Raw genomic sequence first — 23951 nt, 5'->3', positions numbered from 1 at the left:
CGTAAATATTTCATCAGATTAAATCACATTTTGGTTAAACATGCGGCCAAACCAGTTTATAGAACTTTTAATACATTCTTTGATTATTTGATAAAATATATTTATAAATGTTTAACATGTAGTTTGTATACCATTCTCGTTTATTTCCAGTACGAATGGATTGTCACTAATTTCAGACAGGAGCTGTATCTTTGGGTTCAGCATTTAACCCATGTACAATGTGGTATTTTTAAATTAGTTTTGATCTACCATCATTGCCAATGCTGTTTACTCACTGTTTGATCTTAGGCAAATGGCTTAACCTCTCCATGCTTGTTGCCTTCATCTGTAAAACATTAACAGTAGCAATTAATTTTGGCATTGGTTTTTCTGAGAATTAAGTGAATAAAGTACATGAAGCTGTCTTATACATAGATAGTACTATATAAGTTTAAGCTATTGTTAATCATTTTAGCTTATCCATAATGGTCAAACTTAACTCCTTTGGACTCTTACTTAAAATCATGTGGATAAAAAAAAAAAAAAAAAAAAAAAAAAAAATCATGTGGATATTTTCCCAATTGCTAGAATTCTTTAAAATCTTGTTGTGCCCAGAGTGCCTAAAGATAGGATTTTAAAGAATTACTATTCACTTCCAGTATGTTTTCTTTAATACAGGTAATAGAGAACTTGCAGATGATATGTGTAAGGAATATGAAGTAATGTATTCATCTTGTGAAACCACAAGAACTACTACAGGCATTGAGGAATCAACTGATGGAATGATTTTGGGACCAGAAGATCTGAGTTACCAAATATATGATGTTTCTGGTAAACTTTATGGTTTTATTGGTAAAATGAGAATGTAGTATGCTAGTCTTTTTCCCCCTCCAGTCTCTTTATCATTGTTCTAGTAAACATGGCATTGATCGGTCTATTTTATTATTTGAAAAGTTTATGTTAATGAAATATTAGGTGATTTTTATAAATACTGATTTCAAATGGCCAAACATGAACATTGTAATTTAAAAAGAATGTTTATTTTAAAGATCTTATTAAAGGAAAGTGTGAAATGAAAGATGAAAGGAAAAAACAGTCAATATAGTTAAAAGAGACCTAAATTACAATCTTTCAGAGTCCAAGTTTCTTGATCTGTTAGTTGGGATCAACGCAAGTTCTGTCAATTTTCCCATCACTTTTGTCAGTGTGAAATGCATTTATAAATGTGAGATTGCAGGGATTAATTTTGAGAAAAAGGTTGTGTTATATCATAGTTCTACTACAGTTCAACTTGTGAGATATGTTTTTTTTTTCACATTCATTTAATTAGCATGGATTATTAATTGCTTGGACTTAAAATGGATGAAATTTAAAAGAAACTAAAGATAGACTATAGAACCTGATTACCTAACTTTATTTTTCTAAGTTCTAAAGGGTCTCTTTGGAAAATAAGTGTAATAGGGAGTAGGCATTTCTATCACTGCTTAGTTCCCTGGCATTAGTCAAGGTATATAAACCTTTGTTCTCAGTTTATTTATTATATATATCTGGATTAGATTTCTAAGGTCGGTCAGCTTGTAAATTGATTTCTGAAGTAGAATGGGGTGGTATTTCCATATAATAATTTAAGGTGGTTAGGTTTTGCTCCCTCCTTGTTATAATATACCTGTCCACTGGCTACTTTGAACTTAGAGTTGGTTTAAGTGAATTGGCAACCAGTTGATATTTTAAAAAGTTTGCTGTAATAACACTGAAAGCTTAAATGAAGTTATTATTCATTTAGCCAGCATTTGAGTGGATGAATTTTGTATTAGGAGGGTTGCATATACTACATAGAAATAGAATGCTTATTTCATTTTTAATGAAATTAATTAAATATCTAATATCATTTTGAATCTTGAGTAGTAAGACAAAGTAGTGGTAAAATCATGCACAAAATTTATCCTTACAGGAAAATATAGTGCTCTAAAATTAAGCAATGAAGAGTAATAAGAGATAGAAGTGGGGTTTTTTTTAAATTGAAGTATAGTTGATTTACAATGTGTTAATTTCTGCTGTAGAGCAAAGGGATTCAGTAATACACACACACGTTCTTTTTTATATTCTTTTCCATTATGTTTTATCACAGAATATTGAATATAGTTCCCTGTGCTATACAGTAAGACCTTGTTTATCCATTCTTTATATAATAGTTTGCATCTACTAACCCCAAACTCCCAATCCATCCCTCCCCTACCCCACCTCCCCCTTGGCAACAACAAGTCTGTTAAGAGATAGAAGTTTAAGGAGTGTGACTAACATCAGATTTACTACCGATAGTACAGATGTGGAGCCATATATATATCGCACTTTGTGTAGTTCCTGTCTTCAAATTTAGATTACTGTTACATTTTTTATGTATATAAATTTATTTATTTTTATTTATTTTTGGCTGCGTTGGGTCTTCATTGCTGTGTGTGGGCTTTCTCTAGTTGTGGCACGTGGGCTTCTCACTGCGGTGGCTTCTCGTTGCGGAGCACAGGTTCTAGGCGCGCAGGCTTCAGTAGTTGTATCTCACGGGCTAAGTGTTTGTGGCTTGAGGGCTCAGTAGTTGTGGCTTGTGGGCTCAGTAGTTGTGGCTCACGGGCTCTAAAGCGCAGGCTCAGGAGTTGTGGTGCACGGGCTTAGTTGCTCTACAGCATGTGGGATCTTCCCGGACCAGGGCTCAAACCCGTGTTCCCTGCATTGGCAGGCGGATTCTTAACCACTGCACCACCAGGGAAGCCCCTAGATTACTATTACTTTTGTTCTTTGAGTTTTCATTAAAGGAATAAGTAGTTATCACATTTTTTTAAGTATTTAGGGTAATGTTTTACAGTATGGTATCCAAGTGCTTTTAGTATTACCGATAATTTGTTAATTACTTGATAAAATATGTAATTTAAAAACTGATATGAAATCTGTCTAAAGAAAGAATAGATAGGTTAAAAGGTAGACCTTGTGTATCTGAATTCTAAAAAGAATAAAAATACAGTTTTCTGGTGATTTTAATTTGTGCATACTTTGTGGCTTACTCTGAAAACAATATGTAAAGTTTACTACCTATGGTAATTAGGTATTAACTTTTCCCCTCTTGTTTTCTACCATCAGGAGAAAGCAACTCAGCAATTTCTACAGAAGAACTAAAAGAGTGTTTGAAGAAACAATTAGAATTCTGTTTCTCACGGTACACTATCATTTTTTAATTGACCTTTCTCCTTTTTGAATTGTTTGATTAGTAGATGTGAAATACCTGTGAAATAGAATGGAAAAATGGTTTTAATTTCCTTTGGTGATGTATTTTGGTATCATTCTTCAGTATATTTCTTAACTAGATTTAAAGATGTGGTCTCCAGTTGGTTATGTAAAGGGTCTAGGCCCAGTAGAAAGATAATGAAATTCCTCTTGGATATTTTTCCTATAATCATATTCATTTTTAGGGTTCTCTTTATGTTTTTAGTAGTTTGCTCTTGTAATCTTTGAGCATAGAGTTATTTTTAATAAGATATGTGGATGGGTATAGAATTTATATTACTGGTTTCTTCTATTAAATAAAGAGTTCCTTCAGGCAAACATTTCAAGATATCTTATTTACAGATAAGAATTAAGAATTATGTAGGTATATTTATAGCTTAGATGTATAAACCTTCAGTATGTAGAACTACCCCTTCCAAAATAAACAGAAGTTTGGATATGCGTGCAAATGTAATGCCTTCTGTTTTTCGGAGGAGGACCAGTAAACCAATTTTTTAAGCTAGAAACCTGGATTTTATCATAGACTTCTTTATTTCCTTACATATAATACAGTCTTGACTCAGTTTTAATTGATTCTTCATCCTGAATATCTCCCTTTTCTTCTCCACCTTTTTATTCTTTGCCTTTATAGTCTAATACAGGCCCTAGTTTTATGAAAACAAGACCCTTCTAGTCAGTTGTGCCTATGATGCAATTCATTTTGTCTCCCATACTTGTCATAGTTATTTTAAAATCTTTGCCTACTAACTGGATCATTTGTGTGTCTGCTTATATTTCTGAGTTTATTTTTCTCTTGATTGTCACAGTTTCCTGGCTTTTTGCATGTCTTATAAATTTTGCTTATAATTTGGACACTACATATGCTGGGCACTACATATAAAAGAAACTAGAAAGCTGCAGTGCCGTAATTTTTCTCTCGAGACAAGATTTGAGCTTTCTTCTGGTAAGCAGAAGCAGATTGATTTCTTCAATCCAGTTAAGGATTGAGCTGAGTCAGGGCTGAGCAGCCACTTTAATTAGACTCGATCGACCTCTGATTTATCTCTGTTCCTTAGGCATGACCTTCTTAGGCTTTTGATTTAGAAGTTGGCAGTTTTCTGTTACCTCAGTCATGAAACACCAAGGGAAATTTAGTTCTGTTCTTCAGAGGTTTGAGATGAGCTCTTTAGCCTCTTAGCCTGTACAGCTTCAAAATCTGGCAAATGTCTTGTCAGGGAGACCTGTCTTAGGTTTGATGCAAGGTTCCTTCTTCTACTGGGACTTCCACAAGACCACAAAGATTCTACTCTGCTTTTTCAGCCTTCCATCTTTCAGGGTCCCAGCCTTCCATCTTCCTCCTTAGAACTCAGTAAATGTCATATGGAGGAAAATCAGCTGTGTATTGGGGGCTCCTTTAGTTTCCAATTCATAATACCAGTCTTGTGCAACTGCCTAAAATAAAGCTCTACCAGTTTCTTTCTGGTCCAGGATCTGCAGATATCCTTGGAAAAGAAAGATTATCTTTCTGGAATTTCATTTTGTCCTTGTAGCTTCTACAGTTTTTATCTCCAAAAATATGATTTTTTTGTAATCTATCCAAGCTTTTTTAGTTGTTGCAGCATGAGCTCTGGCTTATCATGATCTATCACATCCTACTCAGAACTATGGTACAGTTCAAACCAGCCGGGTAGTTGCCATTTGTAGCTCAGTAAAATTGCCACTAAGACATATTAGGTATTAGTCATGAACATATTAGGTATTAGTCATGATCCTCGATGTTATATATCTATTAATTTGACTTACTTCTGACAAGGTAGTTTCTTTAAGGGTGTGTCATACTGTTTTATAAGAAGAGACTGGCTGAAAGTCTGAGTCGATTTAGGCTACAACCTTTTAGTTGTGCAAATATTATGTTTACAGTTGTCTTATTTTCAAGTTCTTAAAGAATATCTGGTTGATTAGTATGTTCCTTCTTTTTTTTTTTTAAATAAATAAATGTATTTATTTATTTTATTTTTGGGTCTTCGTTGCTGGGCGCAGACTTTCTCTAGTTGCGGCGAGCGGGAGCTACTCTTCGTTGCAGCGCGCAGGCTTCTCATTGCAGTGGCTTCTCTTGTGGCAGAGCACGGGCTCTAGGCACCCAGGCTTCAGTAGTTGTGGCACGCGGACTCAGTAGTTGTGGTTCGTGGGCTCCAGAGTGCAGGCTCAGTAGTTGTGGCACACGGGCTTAGTTGCTCCGTGGCATGTGGGATCTTCCCGGATCAGGGCTCAAACCGTGATCCCTGCATTGGCAGATGGATTCTTAACCACTGAGCCACCAGGGAAGTCCTGTTGTTTTTTATTTATTTATTTATTTATTTATTTATTTATGGCTGTGTTGGGTCTTCGTTTCTGCGTGAGGGCTTTCTCCAGTTGCGGCAAGTGGCGGCCACTCTTCATCGCGGTGCGCGGGCCTCTCACTATCGCGGCCTCTCTTGCTGTGGAGCCCAGGCTCCAGACGCGCAGGCTCAGTAATTGTGGCTCACGGTCCTAGTTGCTCCATGGCATGTGGGATCTTCCCAGACCCGGGCTCGAACCCGTGTCCCCTGCATTGGCAGGCAGATTCTCAACCACTGCGCCACCAGGGAAGCCCCGTCCTGTTGTTTCTTTTATGCTGAAGTGAGTTTAATTGTTACTGGTATCCTCTCTATATTTTTTTCCCCCAAGACAGATAACCACCACTTGTTGATAATTGTAACCTTAAAAAAGTAATTACTGCTCTATTTTAGTATAATTTGAATGTAAAGGCCTTGACCCTACTCTTTGCCTGGTACTAAGGCTTTGTCATTTTGAATGACAAAGATCCTTCGTGGAACCTGTATTCTGACTGGGGGAGACAAAACAATAAACATAATAAATAAGCAGCTTAGAAGTGTGTTAGGTGATAAGTGCTATGGAAAAAAGTAGAGCAGAGTAAGCAAGGGAAGAGGGGAATCAGGAGTACTTGGGTGGTTTCAGAATAGGGTGGTCATTGAGAAGGTGGCTTTTAAGCAAAGATTTCTAGCTATTTATAACCAGACTGCTTCAAAGGTTTGATGTAAATAACAAGACATGAATTTGATTCTCCTTCAATTTGTTAAACAAGATTTTATGTGTAAGATAGAGCATTTGTATCTTCTTTTTTAAAAAATGTATCTTAATCTTTTCTCTTAATTTAAAATGTTTTATATTTATTATTTTAACTTTATTATTTAAATTTAAATAAAAAGTCAAACATACCTATTAAAAAATGCAGACATTAAGAAACTGAAAATCCTCCGTGATCCAATTCATGGTTTACGTTACAGTTTTCTCCATATGCATATTCTAACATCAGTGATAAGGTATTTATAAGATGGAACAAAACTGTATGTAATATTTTGTAATATACTTTAATATTAAGCCTCTTTCCACATCAATATAATTTCATAAAATTCCTTGTTCAAAACTGTTGGGCCCAATGTATTTGGGGATTCAGAAACTTTCCAGAAGTTGTTAGAATATATCTGTTGTATATTATGTATTTTCATAGTTCACTGTGTTATTTCTGATAGCATAATTTTGTTTTCCTAGGTTTAGTGACAAAAGTGAATAAGGCATCTCTTTTCTTTAGGTGCTTTTTAAGACTTGTTTGTTTTATAGGACTGTTGCTTCTCTTATTCCTTTCAGAGAAAATTTGTCAAAGGATCTTTACCTGATATCTCAAATGGACAGTGATCAGTTCATCCCAATTTGGACAGTTGCCAACATGGAAGAAATAAAAAAACTGACCACAGACCCTGACCTAATTCTTGAAGTGTTGAGATGTATGTAAATCATACCTTTTAGCTTACTTTTAAAATCAAAGATTAAATATTCTTTTGACTTCTGATCATGCAGGAAATTGTTTTTAACTCCATATTTTTTGCTATTCTGTGCTAATAATTTATCTATTTTTACTGACTGGTACATATATAGCTTGTATATCAGTTCTGTACCTTGGTTGTTCATCTTGATACCCATTTACTCAAGTATAAGCAATTAAACCTCTGTTTTCTGGGCTATTAGAAAGCTATATGTGTCATTATCACACCCTGTAAAGCAATCTGTTTCAAACTTTTGAACAAAAGTAATAAGTAAACTTTATATCACAACCCAATACACACACACACTACATGCACACAACTGAAATGTTAATAGTAGATTAATACTAAATGCTTGAAATGAGTTCATTTCTTTTATTATAAAATTGCTTTCACAACCTATTGAAAGAGTTGCTACCTGCAGTTTGACAAACACTGCTTTAAAGTTTGGTAAAGAATTTATATTTTAGATTGAGGTTTAAGAATTTTTAGTGGTGTTTGTGTCTTATATCAGCATTTCTTGGTAACCTCTCTTATACAGGTTTTGTTAACTACTTGAGTAAAGGTGGATCTTCACTTTTTTTTTGAAATTTGTTGAAATGTTTGGAAGTTAAATAAAGCAAGTCCAGTAATAGACTTACATGGGAGTAGGGATTTCCATTGTCAGAGGTATAAAAACATTTATGAAACTCTGATCGGTTTGTACAGATCAAACCAGTCTTGATCTGGTTTGACCAGGTCTTAAAATGACCCAGTCTTGTCAACATTTAAAGAATTTGCCAAGAGACAGAATCTCCTACCTCCAAGGGCTGAAACCTAGCACTTATACACAGGCCTTCTTCCTTAACAACTACTTTTATTCTCTCTACTTACCTGCACAGGAAGATATGACATATTATCCTTTGAAGGGACAGGAAATAAAAGTTTTGGCTTGTGGTACTACCTTCATTCTATATTAACTCAAAACCAGCATCTGAAAGAAAGATTGTAATCATTTATATATAATTCTTGGTTTTAAGTGTGTCTCAGACTTTAATTTTAAGAAGAATTTTTTCACATATCAAAGCTCACTACATTCCCCAGAGTAGTGTTTGGCTAATGCAGTACATTGATTTTACTTGAAATAAAGAATTTGGTAATTGTATACAGGGAAGCGCCCTATGAGATATAAATATTGTATACTCCTTAAAGGCTTCTTTTCAACTCCAACACTGTGCCACGTCACAAAATAAGTACTCTGAGTATTTGTGCAATGCATAACATTGGACAATGTTCTTTGCATATCAATCTCAAGATATTTTATTGTAACTGTAATCTTTGATTCTACAACTTAATTTCTTTAAGATGTTAGCCCTGCTAATTTATTCATTTGGAAATTGAAATGAATACTTTTTTAATGGAATTATTAATATCACTATTTTTACACTTTTGAATGAAACTTCTTTAAAATTTCAGCTTCTCCCATGGTGCAAGTTGATGAGAAGGGCGAGAAAGTGAGACCAAGTCATAAGCGTTGTATTGTAATTCTTAGAGAGATTCCTGAAACAACACCAGTAGAGGTAAATCATTAGTATTGTTAAAGCTAAATATTCTTAACTGTTTATTTTATTTTATTTTTCAGTAATTTTTAATAGATTTATTTATTTTTGTTTATTTTTTTGGCTGCATTGGGTCTTCGTTGCTGCGCGCGGGCTTTCTCTAGTTGTGGCGAGCGGGGGCTACTTTTCGTTGTGGTGCACGTGCTTCTCATTGTGGTGGCTTCTCATGTTGTGGAGCACAGGCTCTAGGCGTGCAGGCTTCAGTAGTTGTGGCACACGGGCTTAGTTGCTCTGCAGCATGTGGGATCTTCCCGGAGCAGGGCTTGAACCCGTGTCCCCTGCATTGGCAGGCAGATTCTTAACCACTGCGCCACCAGGGAAGTCCCTCTGAGTTTTGATAATCATCTTTTTCTAAATCCGTATATTTTTTTGAGTTTTAGTTTTTAATTAAATCAGTTATGAAAAACAAGATATATGTGCACAGTTCATGTCTGTGACTATTGTAGACAGAGCATTTGGATTAAATGAAAATACGTACAAATACTTAGCACCTAGAAAATGTTAATGTAGGACAGTCCCCCCACCCACACCTTTTTTTTTGGACAATGACAGGACTGGAAAGATTTTACTCTAAGCAGAATTTAGCTTGCCACTAGGATTGAAATAATACTTCAGTTTTGCTGATTATAAAATAAGCTTCCATCCCTAAATCATGCACAAAATTTACACTATAACTATGCGTGTTCTTGTTTCAGAGTATAATTCTACTCAACAGAAAAATGGGCAGAAGGCATAAACAGTTACTAAGTAAAGAAATAGAAAGGACCAAAAGACATGAAGAGGAAAAAAATGCCCATTTTTGATATATTTTTAGAGTTAACTGAAGATTTTCTTTTTTAGGAAGTAAAAGCTTTGTTTAAAAATGAAAACTGCCCCAAGGTGATAAGCTGTGAATTTGCACACAATAGCAACTGGTATATCACTTTCCAGTCAGACACAGATGCACAGCAGGTGAGAAGAAAACTTTTCTTCTGATTTGAAGTCCTGGTGATAAAAGAAGAAGTGTATATTTTAATTGAGAAAAATGTGTGCTTACAGTAATGTTTGTAAAGACTTTGGAGAACCTTGTTCACCTTTTTGGTTTTGCCTATTGGTTTCCTTTTTGATGATCTTCTTAAAGCTTTTTTTGTTTCAATTTAAGAACAGTTTGTTTCCTATCAGTAAAAAAAATTAACACACAATTTTTAGATTAACATGGGGATCAGAGACCATGTATTCAGTAGTTAGTATTTCTATTACATAGTAGGCCCACAATATATATAACTTCCGTTCTGATTCTTGGTATTTTGACATAATGATTTTACTCTTAATTGTTATCGTGGCCTATTTAAAGATAAGAAAAGTAATATTCCTTTGAAACAAAAATTTATATAATAGCATTTTAAAACCACTTACTGATTGTTTTTTTTTTTAATTCTTCATCTTAGAAGGCCCTCTGAACCCATTTTAAAATTGATATGTAGTGATATTTTGGATCTGTTTTGAATTTTGTGAGTGTGTGTCAGTAGTAATCCATAGTAGTTTAATATACAATAAATGTGAACTGTAGCTGAGGTCTTAAATTTTTACTTTTTCATTCCCTGTCACCTGCATAATGGGATCACCTTCAGAATTTTTTATTGTTTAGTTTAGAGATAGTTGCAATTACCAAAACTCTCTTGATAGAATAATGATGGCCTTAATGAAATGTTTGAATGCTAATGAAAGTTCCTTCCTGCTTTGTTAACAGGCTTTTAAATACTTAAGAGAAGAAGTTAAGACATTTCAGGGCAAGCCAATCATGGTAAGAAACATTTGTAAGTAGTCCATCATGAGACAAGAAGGTTTTTGTTGTCTGTCTACTAACAAACAAAGATGAATAACATTTTATAAAACCCATAATGATTTTAAAGAAATTTCTGGCTCATATGAAATGCTATTTCAGGAAATTAGTTGATAGAATGTCAAAATACTTTCTAAACAGCAGTTTCTTCTAGAAGTATAACTTCAAACACCATGAAGTTAAAGTTAGATGCTGATTGACAACATGTAAGATAATCATAGATCTCAATCCTGCTCTTAGGGGCAGGAATAATTTTTTAGTAACAAAGGTGGAAAACATTCTCAGTACTTTCATTTCAATTAACTGCATCACTGCATTAATACTCAGCCATTTGGGAACCTGGAACTTGTCGTTGATGACACTTGCTCACGGTTTACATGTCTAATCTGTTCTCACATCCCATGAAATCTGCCTTCAAAACTTCTTTCAATCATTACTGCCATTGTTTAGGCTTGAGCAATTGGAATAGCCTTTTAGCTGTTATGCCTTCAGCTTTCCCCTCCTTACAGTCCATCCTCCACATTATTTTAAGTGTGAAAGTAATACCTATATGTGGTAAGAAAGTCAAATGATTTATAGTAAATAAGTTAATTAAATCTCCCTGTCCCAGATTCCTCCAGTCATTTTCCCTAGAGGTGATGAGAGAGAGCAGTTTTTTCTGCACCCATCTAGGAATTTTCTTTCTGTCTTTACGTGAATGGAAATGTATAGTATATACACGCCTATTCTTTTCTCATAATAGAGCTTTTCATTCACCATTGTTTCAGGTATACATTTAATATTGTTCATGTGTATCATGATTTAATTATTAAGTTGTTGCTGTATTTACAAATAATTTGTAACATATGCTTTCTTTAAAAGTTTTTTTTATTGTGGTAAAATATGCATACATACAATTTACCATTTTTAAGTGTACAACTAACCCAGTGGCATTTAGTACATTCACATTGCTGTACAACCATCACCGGTATTTATTTCCAGAACTTTGCAGCATCCCCAGAAACTCTATACCCATGAAACCATAACTTCCCATTCTTCCCAGCTGCTGGTAACTTCCCTTCTAGTCTCTGTCTTTCTGAATTTACCTATTTTAGATACCACGTATAAATGGAATCATGCAATATTTGTCCTTTTGTATCTGGCTTATTTCACTTAGCATAATGTTTTCCAGCTTCATCTATGTGGAGCATGTGTCAGAACTTCATTACTTTTTATTGGCTGAATAATATTCCATTGTATGTATATACCACATTTTGTTTATTCATTATCTATTGAAGGATGCTTGGGTTGCTTCCATCTTTGGATTATTGTGAATAATTCTGCACAACTATCTGAGTCCCTGCTTTCAACTCTTTTGGGTATATACTAGGAATTACTGAGTAATATGATAATTATATGTTTAACATATTGAGGAGTGCATAACTGTTTTCCAAAGCAGTTGTATCCTTTTACATTTCCCCCAGCAATGGAGGAGGATTCAAATTTTTCTACATCCTTAACAACACTTGTTATTTTTGCTTTTTGAATAAAGCACTCATCCTAATGGGTAGAAAGTGGTATCTCATTATGGTTTTGTGTTTCATTTTCATAGTGACACATGATATCAGGCATCTTTTCATGCGCTTCTTTGCCATTTGTATGTCTTTTTTGGAGAAATGTCTGTTCAAGTCCTTAGACCTTTTTTTTTTTTTTTTTTTAATCTTTTTTTTAATTAAATTTTTTTTTTTCTTCTTTTTTTAATTTCTTTTTACAAACCCTTGTGTCGAGGGCTGACTTTCAATACATCGCAGCGAGGGAGCTGCTCTGCTACGTACGAAACCCCGACCCAGAAGCAGGTCGTCTACGAATGGTTTAGCACCAGGTTCCCCACGAACATGCGGTGCGTGACGGGCAAGGGGGCGGCCGCCTTTCCAGCCGCAGCCCGTGTCCCAGGACGAAGGGCTCTCCGCACCGGACCCCGGTCCCGACACGTGGCGGGGCGCGCCGTGCCGCGCCCCGGGGGACGTGGGCGGCGGCCCGCCGGCGGGGACGGCAGGGGACCGGCTATCCGAGGCCAACTGAGGCTCCCGCGGCACTGCCGTATCGTTCCACCTGGGCGGGATTCTGACTTAGAGGCGTTCAGCTTAGACCATTTTTTAAATTGGGTTATTTGTTTTGTTGTTGAGCTGTACCAGATCTTTATATATTCTGGATATTAAACTCTTGTCAGATATATGATCTGCAAATATTTTCTCCCATTTTGTGGGTTATCTTTTTTACTCTCTTGAAGTGTCCTTTGAGGCACAAAAGCTTTTAATTTTTATGAAGTCCAATTAATTTTTTTGTTGTTATCTGTGCTTTTGTTGCCATACTTCATAAATCGTTGCCAAATCCAAGATCATGAAATGTTTCCCCTATGTTTTCTTCTAAGGGTTTTATAATATTAGCCTTTTCTTTTTAATTGAAATATAGTTGATGTACAATATTATGTTCATTTCAGGTATACTACATAGTGATTTGACATTTGCATACATTATAAAATGATCACTGTGTTAAGTCTAGTAACCATCTGTCCCCATGCAAAGTTAATACACTATTATTTGACCATATTCTTTTTAAAAAATATTTATCCATTCATTCATTCATTCATTCATTCATTTTGGCTGTGCTGGCTCTTAGTTGGGGCATGCGGGATCTTCATTGTGGCATGCGGACTCTTAGTTGCGACACGCGTGCGGGATCTAGTTCCCCAACCAGGGATCGAACCCGGGCCTCCTGCATTGGGAGCGTGGAGTCTTAACCACTGCACCAGCAGGGAAGTCCCTGACCATGTTCTTTATGCTGTATATTACATCCCCATGGCTTATTTATTGTATAACTGGAGGCTTGTACCTCTTAATTCCATTCACCTATTTACCTGCCGCACAACCCCCTCCCCTCGGGCAACTACCCATATGTTCTCTGTATCTATGAGTCTGTTTTCATTTTGTTTTGTTTGTTTTATTTTTTAGTTTCCACATGTAAGTGAGATCATGTGGTATTTGCTTTTCTCTGTCTTACCTCACTTAGCATAATTACCCTCTAGATCCATCCATGTTGTCACAAATGGCAAGATTTCTTTTTTTATGGCTGAGTAATACTCCACTGTGTATATATATCACATCTTCTTTATCCATTCATCTATTGATGGGGACTTAGGTTGCTTCCATATCTTGGCTGTTGTAAATAATGCTGCAGTGAATATAAGGGTGCATATATCTTTTGGAATTAGTAGTTTTGATTTCCTTGGGTAAATACCCAGAAGTGAAATTGCTGGATCCTATAGGAGTTCCATTTTTAATTTCTTGAGGAAGCTCCATACTGTTTTTCCATAGTGGCTGCACCAATTTACAATCCTACAAGTGCACAAGGGTTCCCTTTTCTCCACATCTTCGCCAACACTTGTTATTTGTTGTCTTTTTGATGATAGCCACCTGACAGTTTTGAGGTGGTATCTCACTGTGGTTTTGATTTCCATTTCTCTGATTATTAGTGATGTGGAGCATCTTTTCTGTCTGTGACCATCTGTGTGTCTTCTTTGGGGGGATAAAAAGTCTGTATTCCGGTCCTCTGCCCATTTGTATATGGTGTGAGAACGTAGTCCAATTTGATTCATTTGCATGTAGCTATCCAGTTTTCCCAGCTCTCTTTAAGAGGCTGTCTTTTCCCCATTGTTTATTCTTGCCTCCTTTGCCATAGATTAATAGACCAAATGTGTGTGGATTTATTTCTGGGCTCTCTCTTTGGTTTCATTGATCTGTGTGTCTGTTTTTGTGCTAGCACCATACTATTTGATTATTGAAGCTTTGTAATATAGTTTGAAATCTGGGAGCAGAATACCTCCAGCTCTGTTTTTCTTCCTCAAGATTGCTCTGGTATTTGAGGTCTTTTGGTATCCATACAGAGTTTAGAATTACTGTTCTAGTTCTGTGAAAAATGCCTTTGATATTTTGATAGAGATTGCTTTGAATCTGTAGATTGCCTTGCTTAGTTTGGTCATTTTAACAATATTAATTCTTCAGTCCATGAGCATGGTGTGCCTTTTCGTTTGTTTGTGTCATCTTCGGTTTCTTTCATCAGTGCCTTATAGTTTTCAGAGTATAAGTCATTTATCTCTTTGGTTAGATATTTTATTTTTTGATGCAGTTGTAAATGGGATTGTTTTCTTAAAATCTCTTTCTGATAGTTCATTATTAGTGTATAGAAGTGCAACAGATTTCTGTGTATTAGTTTTGTATCCTACAACTGTACTGAATTCATTTATTCTAATAGATTTTTGATAGCATCCTTAGGCTTTTCTATATATAGTATCATGTCATTTACAAACAGTGACAGTTTTACTTCTTCCTTTCCAACTTGAATTCCTTTTATTTCTCTTCCTCGTTATTGCTATGGCTAGGACTTCCAGTACTATATTGAATAAAAATGGCGAGAGTGGGCATCCTTGTCATGTTCCTTAACTTACTGGAAATGCTTCAGCTTTTCACCATTGAGTATGATGTTGGCTGTGGGTTTGTCATATATAGCCTTTATTATGTTGAGGTATGTTCCTTATATACCCACTTATTGAGAGTTTTTATCATAAATATTAAATGTTTAATTTTCAAAAGCTTTTTCTACATCTGTTGAGATGATCATATGATTTTTATGTTCAGTTTGTTAAAGTGATATATCATATTGATTTATTTGCAGATATTAAACCATCCTTGATCCCTGAGATAAATCCTACTTGGTCATGATGTGTGATCTGTTTAATGTATTGTTGAATCCTGTTTGCTAATATTTTGTTGAGGATGTTAGCATCCATGTTCATCAGTGATATTGGCCTGTAGTTTTCTTTTTTTGTGTCTAGTTTTGGTATCTAGGTGATGCTGGCCTCATAGAATAAGCTCAGAAGCATTCCTCCTTCAATTTTTTGGAATAGTTTAAGAAGAATAGGTGTTAACGCATCGTTAAATGTTTTGTAGAATTCCCCTGTGTAGCCGTCTGTCTGGTCCTGGGTGGGTGAGATTTTTGCGCCCACCCTTTAGGAGCAGATTCTCTGTTTCCTACAATCTTCTCAGTATCCAGTATGCAAGCTCCACTGACTTTCAAAGCCAGACCTTCTGGGGCCTCGTCTTCTTGTTTTAGGACCCTCAGGCTGGGGAGCCCGATGTGGCATTTGGACCCCTTGCTCCTTGGGGGAGGAACTCTACAATTGTGATATTCTTCCTGTTTGTGGGTCACCAACCACGGGGTTTGGGTCCTGACTATGTCTCATTTCCACCCCTTCTACCCATCTCATGCTTCCTTCTTCATGTCTTTAGTTGTGGAAAATCTTTTCTGCTAGTCTTCAGGTTGTTGTCATACGTACTTGCTCTGTAAGTACTTGTAAATTTGGTGTGTCCATGGGAGGAGCTGAGTTTATTTCTGGGCTCTCTATTTCCATTTAATTGGTCTGTATGTCTGTCTTTATGCCAGTACCACACTATTTCAATTACTGTAGCTTTGTAGTAAGATTTGAAAATGAGAAGTATGAGCTGTTCAATTTTACTGTTCTTTTTTAATACTGTTGAAGGTATTCAGGACCACTTGAAATTTCATATGAATTTTAGGTTGGAGTTTTCTGTTTCTCCAAGCAAATGCCATTGGGACTTTGATAGTACACTGAGTCTGTATATCATTTGAATATTATTGTCATCTTAACAATATTGAGTCCTCCAGTCCATGAACATGGGATTTCATTCTATTTATTTAGGTTTTTCATTTCTTTCAGCAATTTGTTGTAGTTTTCATTGTATAGGTGATGTATTCCTAAGTATTTTGTTCTTTTTGATACTGTTGTCAATGGAATTTTCTTAATTTCCTTTTCTGATTGTTCCTTCCTAGTGTATAGAAATACAACGATTTTTGAGTGTTGATTTTATATCCTGCATCTTTGCTGTACTAGTTGATTAGATCTAACTTTTTTGGGGGGTGGGGGTGGGGGGTCTGATTCTTTAAGAATTTTCTACATGTAAGATCATGTCATTTACAAACAGATAATTTTACTTCTCCTTTCTAGTTTGGATGTCTTTTATTACTTTTTCTTGCCAAATGCTCTGGCTAGAACTTCCAGTACTATGTTGAGTGAAATGGCAAAAGTGGGCATCCTTGTCTTGTTCTTGATCTTAGGGGAAAAACCATCAGTCTTTTACCACTGAGTGTGATATCAACTATGTGCTTTTCACATATGGCCTTTGTCATGTTGATGAGGTTCCCTTCCGTTCCCAGTTTGAGTATTCTTACCTTGAAAGTGTGGAATTCTGTGAAATGCTTTTTCTGTATCAATTGAGATGATCGTGTGTGTTTTTCCTTTGTTCTGTTAATGTGCCATATTACATTGATTTTCTTATGTTGAACCACCCCACCTCCCATCCTCCCTCCCCACCCCCCCGCCCCCATTTCTGGAATAAGTCCCACTTGGTCAAGATGTATACTCTTTTAACTCCTAACAAGTTGAATTTGCTAGTATTTTTTTGTGGATTTTTAAAATCCATATTCATAAGGGATATTGGCCTATAGGTTCCCCCCGCCCCTTGTAGTGTCTTTGTCTGTTTTACCAGAGTAATACTGGCCTCATAGAATGAGTTAGGAAGTGTTCCCTCTTCTTCAATTTTTTTGGAAGAGTTTGAGAAGGATTGGTGTTAATTGAGAAGGATTGGTAAAATTTTTCTTTTCTTTTTTTTTATGGTTTATTACAGGATATTGAATATAGTTCCCTGTGCTGTACAATAGAATCTTGTTGTCTATCCATTCTGTATATAATAGTTTCCATCTGCTAGTCCCAAACTCCCAATCCAGCCCTCCCTCACCCCTCCTCCCCCTTGGCAACCACAAGTCTGCTCTCTACATATATGAGTCTGTTTCTGCTTCATAGATAAGTTCAATTGTGTCATATTTTAGATTCCACATATAAGTGATATCATATGGTATTTGTCTTTCTCTATTTGTCTTTCTCTTTCTGACTGACTTCACTTAGTATGATAATCTCTAGGTCCATCCATGTAGCTGCAGATGGCATTATTTCATTCTTTCTTTATGGCTGAGTAATGTTCCGTGTGTGTGTGTGTATCTCACATCTTCTTTATCCATTAATCTGTCAATGGGCATTTAGGTTGTTTCCATGTCTTGGCTGTTGTAAATAGTGCTGTTATGAACATAGGGGTGCACGTATCTTTTCAGATTATAGTTTTGTCTGGATATATGTCCAAGAGTGGGATTGCTGGATCATATGCCCTCTTTGAATTTTAAAATCACTGATTCAACCTCCTTCTTAAAGGTTTATTCAAATTTCCACCTTCTCGGGTCAGTTTTTGTAGTTTGTGTGTTTCCAGGAATCTGTACGTTTCGTCTAGGTTATCCACATGTTGATCTGCCTTTGTTTACACTGTTCTCTTGTATTCTTTTTATTTCTGTAAAATCAGTATTTGGGTCTGATTTTAGTTTTCATTTCTGATTTAGGAATTGGAATCTTTTACCTTTCTTAGTCAATCTAGCTAAAGGTTTGTTCATTTTCTTGATCTTTTCAAAGAACCAGCTTTCAGTTTCATTGATTTTTCTGTCATTTCTCTGTTCTTTTTATCTCCATTCTAATCTTTATTATTTCCTCCTGCTATCTTTGGTTTTAGTTTGCTTCTTTCTAGTTTTTAGGTGGTAGCTTAGGTTATTGCTTTGAGATCATTCTTTTTTAACATAGGTGCTTATAGCTATAAGTTTCCCTCTTCGCACTGTTTTTATAACATCCAGTAAGTTCTTTTTTATTGGGGTATAGTTGTTTTACAATGTTGTCTTCATTTCTACTGTACAGTGGAGTTCCCTGTGCTATACAGCAGGTTCTCATTAGTTATCTATTTTATACATATTAGTGTATATATGTCAATTCCAATCTCCCAGTTCACCCCACTCCCCTTCCCCCCTTGGTGTCCATACGTATGTTCTCTGCGTCTGTGTCTCTATTGCTGCCTTGCAAACCAGTTCATCTGTAGCATTTTTCTAGATTCCACATATATGCATTAATATACGATATTTGTTTTTCTCTTTCTGACTTACTTCACTCTGTATGGCAGTCTCTGGGTCCATCCACGTCTCTACAGATGACCCAGTTTTGTTCCTTTTTATGGCTGATACATCTAGTAAGTTCTGATATGTTGTGTTTTTGTGTTCATTCATCTCAAATTATTTTCTAATTTCTCTTGTGATTTCATCTTTGACCCATTGGTTAAGAACGTGTGTTGTTTAATTTGTGAATTTTCTAGTTTTCCTTCTGTCACTGATTTCTAGTTTCATTCCATTGTGGACAGAGGAGATACTTTGTAAGATATCAGTCTTTCAAAATTTATTAAAACCAGTTTTGGTCTCTCATAGAGAATGTTCCATGTACATTTGATAAAAATACATACTCTGGTGTTTAGAGTACTGTCTGTGTTTGTGGTGTTATTCAAGTTCCCTATTTGTTTATTGCTTTTATTTTATTTATTTATTTGGTTGCGCTGGGTCTTAGTTGTGGCAGGAGGGCTCCTTAGTTGTGGCATGCAAACTCTAAGTTGTAGCATGCATGTGGGATCTAGTTCCCTGACCAGGGATCAAATCTGGGCCCCCTGCATTGGGAGCATGGAGTCTTAACCACTGTGCCACCAGGGAAGTCCCTGTTTATTGCTTTTCTGTTTTGTTATTATTCATTATTGAAAGTGGGTTATTGAAGTCTCTATTATTGCAGAACTGTCTATCCTTTCATTTCTGTCAGTTTTTGCTTTACATATTTTGGGGCTCTCTTGGTAGATGCATGTATGTTTAAAATTGTTTTATCTTTTTGCTGGATTGAACCTTTTATCAATATATAATCTCCTTTGTCTCTAACAACCTTTTTTGACTTAGTCTGTTTTGCATAATAATAATATAGTCATCTTAGCTGTATTTTGATTACTTTTATCTGTATCGAAGAGTATATCCATTTACTTATTAGGTAGAACCAATTTACCCTCTTACAGTATTTTTTTTTTTAATTTATTTATTTTATTTATTTACTTTTGGCTGCGTTGAGTCTTCATTGCTGTGCGGGGGCTTTCTCCAGTTGCGGTGAGTGGGGGCTACTCTTGGTTGCGGTGCACGGGCTTCTCATTGTGGTGGCTTCTCTTGTTGTGGAGCACAGGCTGTAGGCGCACGGGCTTCAGTAGTCGTGGCTCGCGGGCTCTAGAGCACAGGCTCAGTAGCTGTGGTGCATGGGCTTAGTTGCTCCACAGCATGTGGGGTCTTCCAGGACCAGGGCACGAACCCGTGTCCCCTGCATTGGCAGGCGGATTCTTAACCACTGCACCACCAGGGAAGTCCCTACAGTATTTTTTATTTCTTTAAAATTTCCTGTGGTTGAGTCTCTGATTTTCCAACTTTTTTTTTTTTTGCCACACTACACATGTGGGATCTTAGTTCCCTGACCAGGGATTGAACCTATGCCCCCTGCAGTGGAAGCATGGAGTCTTAACCAGTGGACTGCCAGGGAAGTCCCCTTGACTATTTTTCTGTGAAGATTTTCTTATTGATTTGTATGAGTTCTTAGAGGAGCTTAATCTTCTTGTCAAATTAACTGTTTGTATTGTTATTATGTTTGTGGTATTTGTGTGGAAATCCGTTTTGTTGTAGCAAGATTACAAGATTGATAAATATTTTTCTTTATGCCTTTGGGTTTGAATCTAGTAGTTTTGCTAGGCCCTCTCTAAGAAAAATTTTCTTTTTTAATCAACATTCTTAAAGTATAGTTTACATACAATAAAATGTACTTATTTGAAGCATACATTTTTATTAGTTTTTGCAAATTTATGCACTGTTGTTTTCTCAGTCTCCCCTCATCAACATCCAGTGTTGACAATTATTGATCTGCTTTCTGCTGCTATAGGTTTGTTTTTTTCTGTAGTTTCATGTGAATGAAACCACACGGTATATTCTCTTTTGTACCTGACTTCTTTCACTTGCCATAATTATTTTTAGTAAACCGTATTGTAGCATGTATTGGTAGTACACTCTTTTTTATTGCCAAGTAGTATTCCAGTGTAGGAATATACAGGCATACCTTGGAGGTATGGAGGGTTCAGTTCCAGACCACTGCAGTAAGGCAAGTCACACGAACTTTTTGGTTTCCCAGTGCCTATAAAAGTTACATTTACACTCTACTGGAATCTGTTAAGTGTGCAATAGCATTATGTCAAAAAATGTACATACCTTAATTTAAAAATACTTTATTGCTTAAAAAAAAAAAAAAGTGGTAATCATCATCCATGTCTTCAACCAGTCATAGTCTTTTTGCTGGTGGGGGATCTTGCCTTGATGTTGATGGCTGCTGATGGATCAGGATGGTGGTGGCTGAAGGTGGGGGTGGCCATGGCAGTTTCTTAAAATAGGACAACAGTGAAGTTTGCCATATCAATTTTGTCCTTTCACAAACCATTTCTCTGTAGCACACAGTGCTGTTTGATAGCATTTTATCCACAGTAGAACCTCTTTTAAAATTGGAGTCAGTCCTCTCAAGCCCTGCCACTGCCTTAACAACTAAGTTTATGTAATATTCTAAATCCTTTGTTGTCATTTCAACAGTCTTCTCAGCATCTTCATCAGAAGGAGATTCTATCTCAAGAAACCACTTTCTTTCCTCATCTATAAGAAGCAACTCCTCATCTGTTCAAGTTTCATCATGAGATGGTAGCAATTCAGTCCCATCTTCAGGCTCTACTTCTAATTCTAGTTCTCTTGCTGTTTCCACCGCATCTTCAGTTATTTCTTACACTGAAGTCTTGAACTGTTCAGTTATCCATGAAGGTTGGAATCAACTTCTTTTAAACTCCTATTCATGTTGGTATTTTGTCTTCTTTCCGTGAATCATGAATGAACTTTTAATGGCGTCTAGAATGGGTGAATCCTTTCCAGAAGGTTTTTGATTGACTTTGCCCAGATCTGTTATCTATGGCAGCTACTGTATAGCCTTAAGAAATCTATTTCTTAAATAATAAGACTTGAAAGTCGAAATTACTCCTTGATCCATGGGCTGCAGAATGGAAGCTGTGTTAGCAGGCATGAAAACAACGTGAATCTTAACGTGCATCTCCATTAGCGCTCTTGGGTGACCAGGTGCATTGTCAGTGAGCAGTAATATTTTGAAAGGAATCTTTTTTTCTGAGCAGTAGTTCTCAATAGTAGGCCTAAAATATTTAGTAAACCATGTTGTCAGCAGTTGTGCTATCATCTGAGCTTTGTTGTTTCATTCACAGAACACAGGTAGAGTAGATTTAGCATAATTCTGAAGGGCCAAAGGATTTTTGGAATGGCTAATGGGCATTGGTTTCAACTTAAAGTCACCAGCTGCATTAGCCCATAACAAGAGAGTCAGCCTGTCCTTTGAAGCTTTGAAGCCTTGAGGCCAGGCATTGGCTTATCCTCTCTAGCTATAAAAGTCCTAGATGGCATCTTCTTCCAATATAAAACTGTTTTGTCTACGTTGAAAATCTTCATTACTTATTTTAGCTAGATCTGCTGAATAATTTGTTGCAGCTTCTACATCAGCACTTGCTGCTTCATCTTGTACTTTGATGTTGTGGAGATGTCTTCTTTCCTTAAACCTCATGAACCAACCTCTGCTAGCTTCAGGCTTTTCTTCTGCAGCTTCCTCACCTCTCTCAGCGTTCATAGAATTGAAGAGAGTGAGAGTCTTGCTCTGGATTAGGCTTATGCTTAAGGGAATGTTGTGACTGGTTTGATCGTCTGTCCAGACCACTAAAACGCTCCCACGTCAGCAGTAAGGCTGTTTGGCTTTCTTATCATTCGTGCATTCATTGCAGTAGTCCTCATTTCTTTCAAGAACTTTTTCTTTGCATGCACAACTTGGCTTAACTGTTTGGCACAAGAGGCCTAGCTTTCAGCCTGTCTTGACTTTTGACATGCCTTCCTCACTAAGCTTAATCATTTCTGTTTTTGATTTAAAGTGAGAGATATGTGACTCTTTCTTTCACTTGAATACTTAGAGGCCATTTTAGGGCCAAATTGGCCCGGTTTCAATATTGTTGTGTCTCAGGGAATAGGGTGGCCCAAGGAGAGATAGAGAACGGGAGAACTGCCCATTGGTGGAGGAGTCAGAAACACACATCTATTGATTAAGTTCATTGCCTTATATGGGCATGGTTTGTGGTGTCCCAAAACAATTACATTAGTAACATCAAAGATCACAGATCACCATAACAAAGATAATAATTTTGACAAAGTGAGAAATATTGCGAGAATTACCAAAATGTCATACAGAGACACAAAGTTATTAAACGCTGTTGATATAAAAATATTGGACAGTATTTTGTATACTTGGAACTAATAAAATACTGTGTGGGGACTTCCCTGGTGGCACAGTGGTTATGAATCCGCCTGCCAGTGCAGGGGACATGGGTTCGAGCCCTGGTCTGGGAAGATCCCACATGCCGTGGAGTAACTAAGCCCATGTGCCACAACTGCTGAGCCTGTGCTCTAGAGCCCACGAGCCATAACTTCTGAGCCTGCGTGCCGCAACTACTGAAGTCTGCATGCCTAGAGCCTATGCCCTGCAACAAGAGAAGCCACCACAATGACAAGCCCGCGCACTGCAATGAAGAGTAGCTCCCGCTCACTGCAACTAGAGAAAGCCTGCACGCAGGAACAAAGACTTGATGCAGCCGAAAAAAATTTATAATAATAATAAATAAATACATAAAATTTTTTTTAAAAACTGCAATATTTGGGAAATACAATAAAGCAAAACGCAATAAAATACGGTATGCCTGTACTGCGATTTGATTATCTAGTCACTTGTTCTTAGACATCTTCGTTCTTTCCATACATCTTTTTTAGTTAACTATCTTTTTAAATCTTTTTTCTGTCTTTAAAAATTTGGTTGTTAGTCTGATTATTCATTTGTAAGCGTTCTTTATGTATTCTGGTTGCAAGTTTTTTGTCAGATGTGTATTACAAATATATTTGCGCTAGTTTGTGAATTGCCTTTTGCTTTCTTAACAGTGTATATTAAAGAGTAGACTTTTAACTTTGATGAAGTCTATTTCATCTCCTTTTTCTTTTAGGGTTCATTATTTTGTCTTATCTAAAATCAACCCCTCCTAATGTCATGAGTATTTTCTTTCATGATTTCTTCTAGAAGTATTATAGTTTTAGTACTTATATTTACGTCTTATGATCTGTATCAAGTTACTTTGTGTTTTTTGGAAGGAAAAGTCAAGATTCTTTTTTTAAAAGAAGTACAATACTTGTTCCAGCACCATTTGTTGAAGACTATTCCTTTGTTGACTATTAAAGCATATATATGCTTTGGTCTATTTCTAGACTCTGTTCTTTTCTGTTGATCTGTGTTTATCCTTAAGTCAGTTCCCTGCTGTTTTGATT

The 23951-nt window shown here is 36.3% G+C and overlaps 1 protein-coding gene across 11 annotated transcripts in view; it reads left to right on the top strand.

Moving 5' to 3' along the window:
* The window catches only part of LARP4 (La ribonucleoprotein 4), a 66665-nt gene that overhangs the window by 19710 nt on the left and 23004 nt on the right, over positions 1-23951 (top strand). For 10 of the 11 annotated variants that reach the window (XM_082421343.1, XM_082421341.1, XM_082421342.1 and 7 more), the window contains 6 exons: positions 658-810; positions 3109-3184; positions 6919-7055; positions 8547-8650; positions 9530-9640; positions 10419-10472. In XM_082421343.1, coding sequence (XP_082277469.1) covers positions 658-810; positions 3109-3184; positions 6919-7055; positions 8547-8650; positions 9530-9640; positions 10419-10472 — 635 coding nt within the window. The remainder of the gene's footprint in view (positions 1-657; positions 811-3108; positions 3185-6918; positions 7056-8546; positions 8651-9529; positions 9641-10418; positions 10473-23951) is intronic. The other variant, XM_082421344.1, reaches the window with a different exon arrangement.

The sequence above is a fragment of the Balaenoptera physalus genome (genome assembly GCF_965194825.1).
Source record: "Balaenoptera physalus genome assembly, chromosome: 13".
NCBI lineage: Eukaryota > Metazoa > Chordata > Mammalia > Artiodactyla > Balaenopteridae > Balaenoptera > Balaenoptera physalus.
Note: the sequence above shows the minus strand (reverse complement) of the source record. Positions and strands in the feature narration are given on the sequence as shown.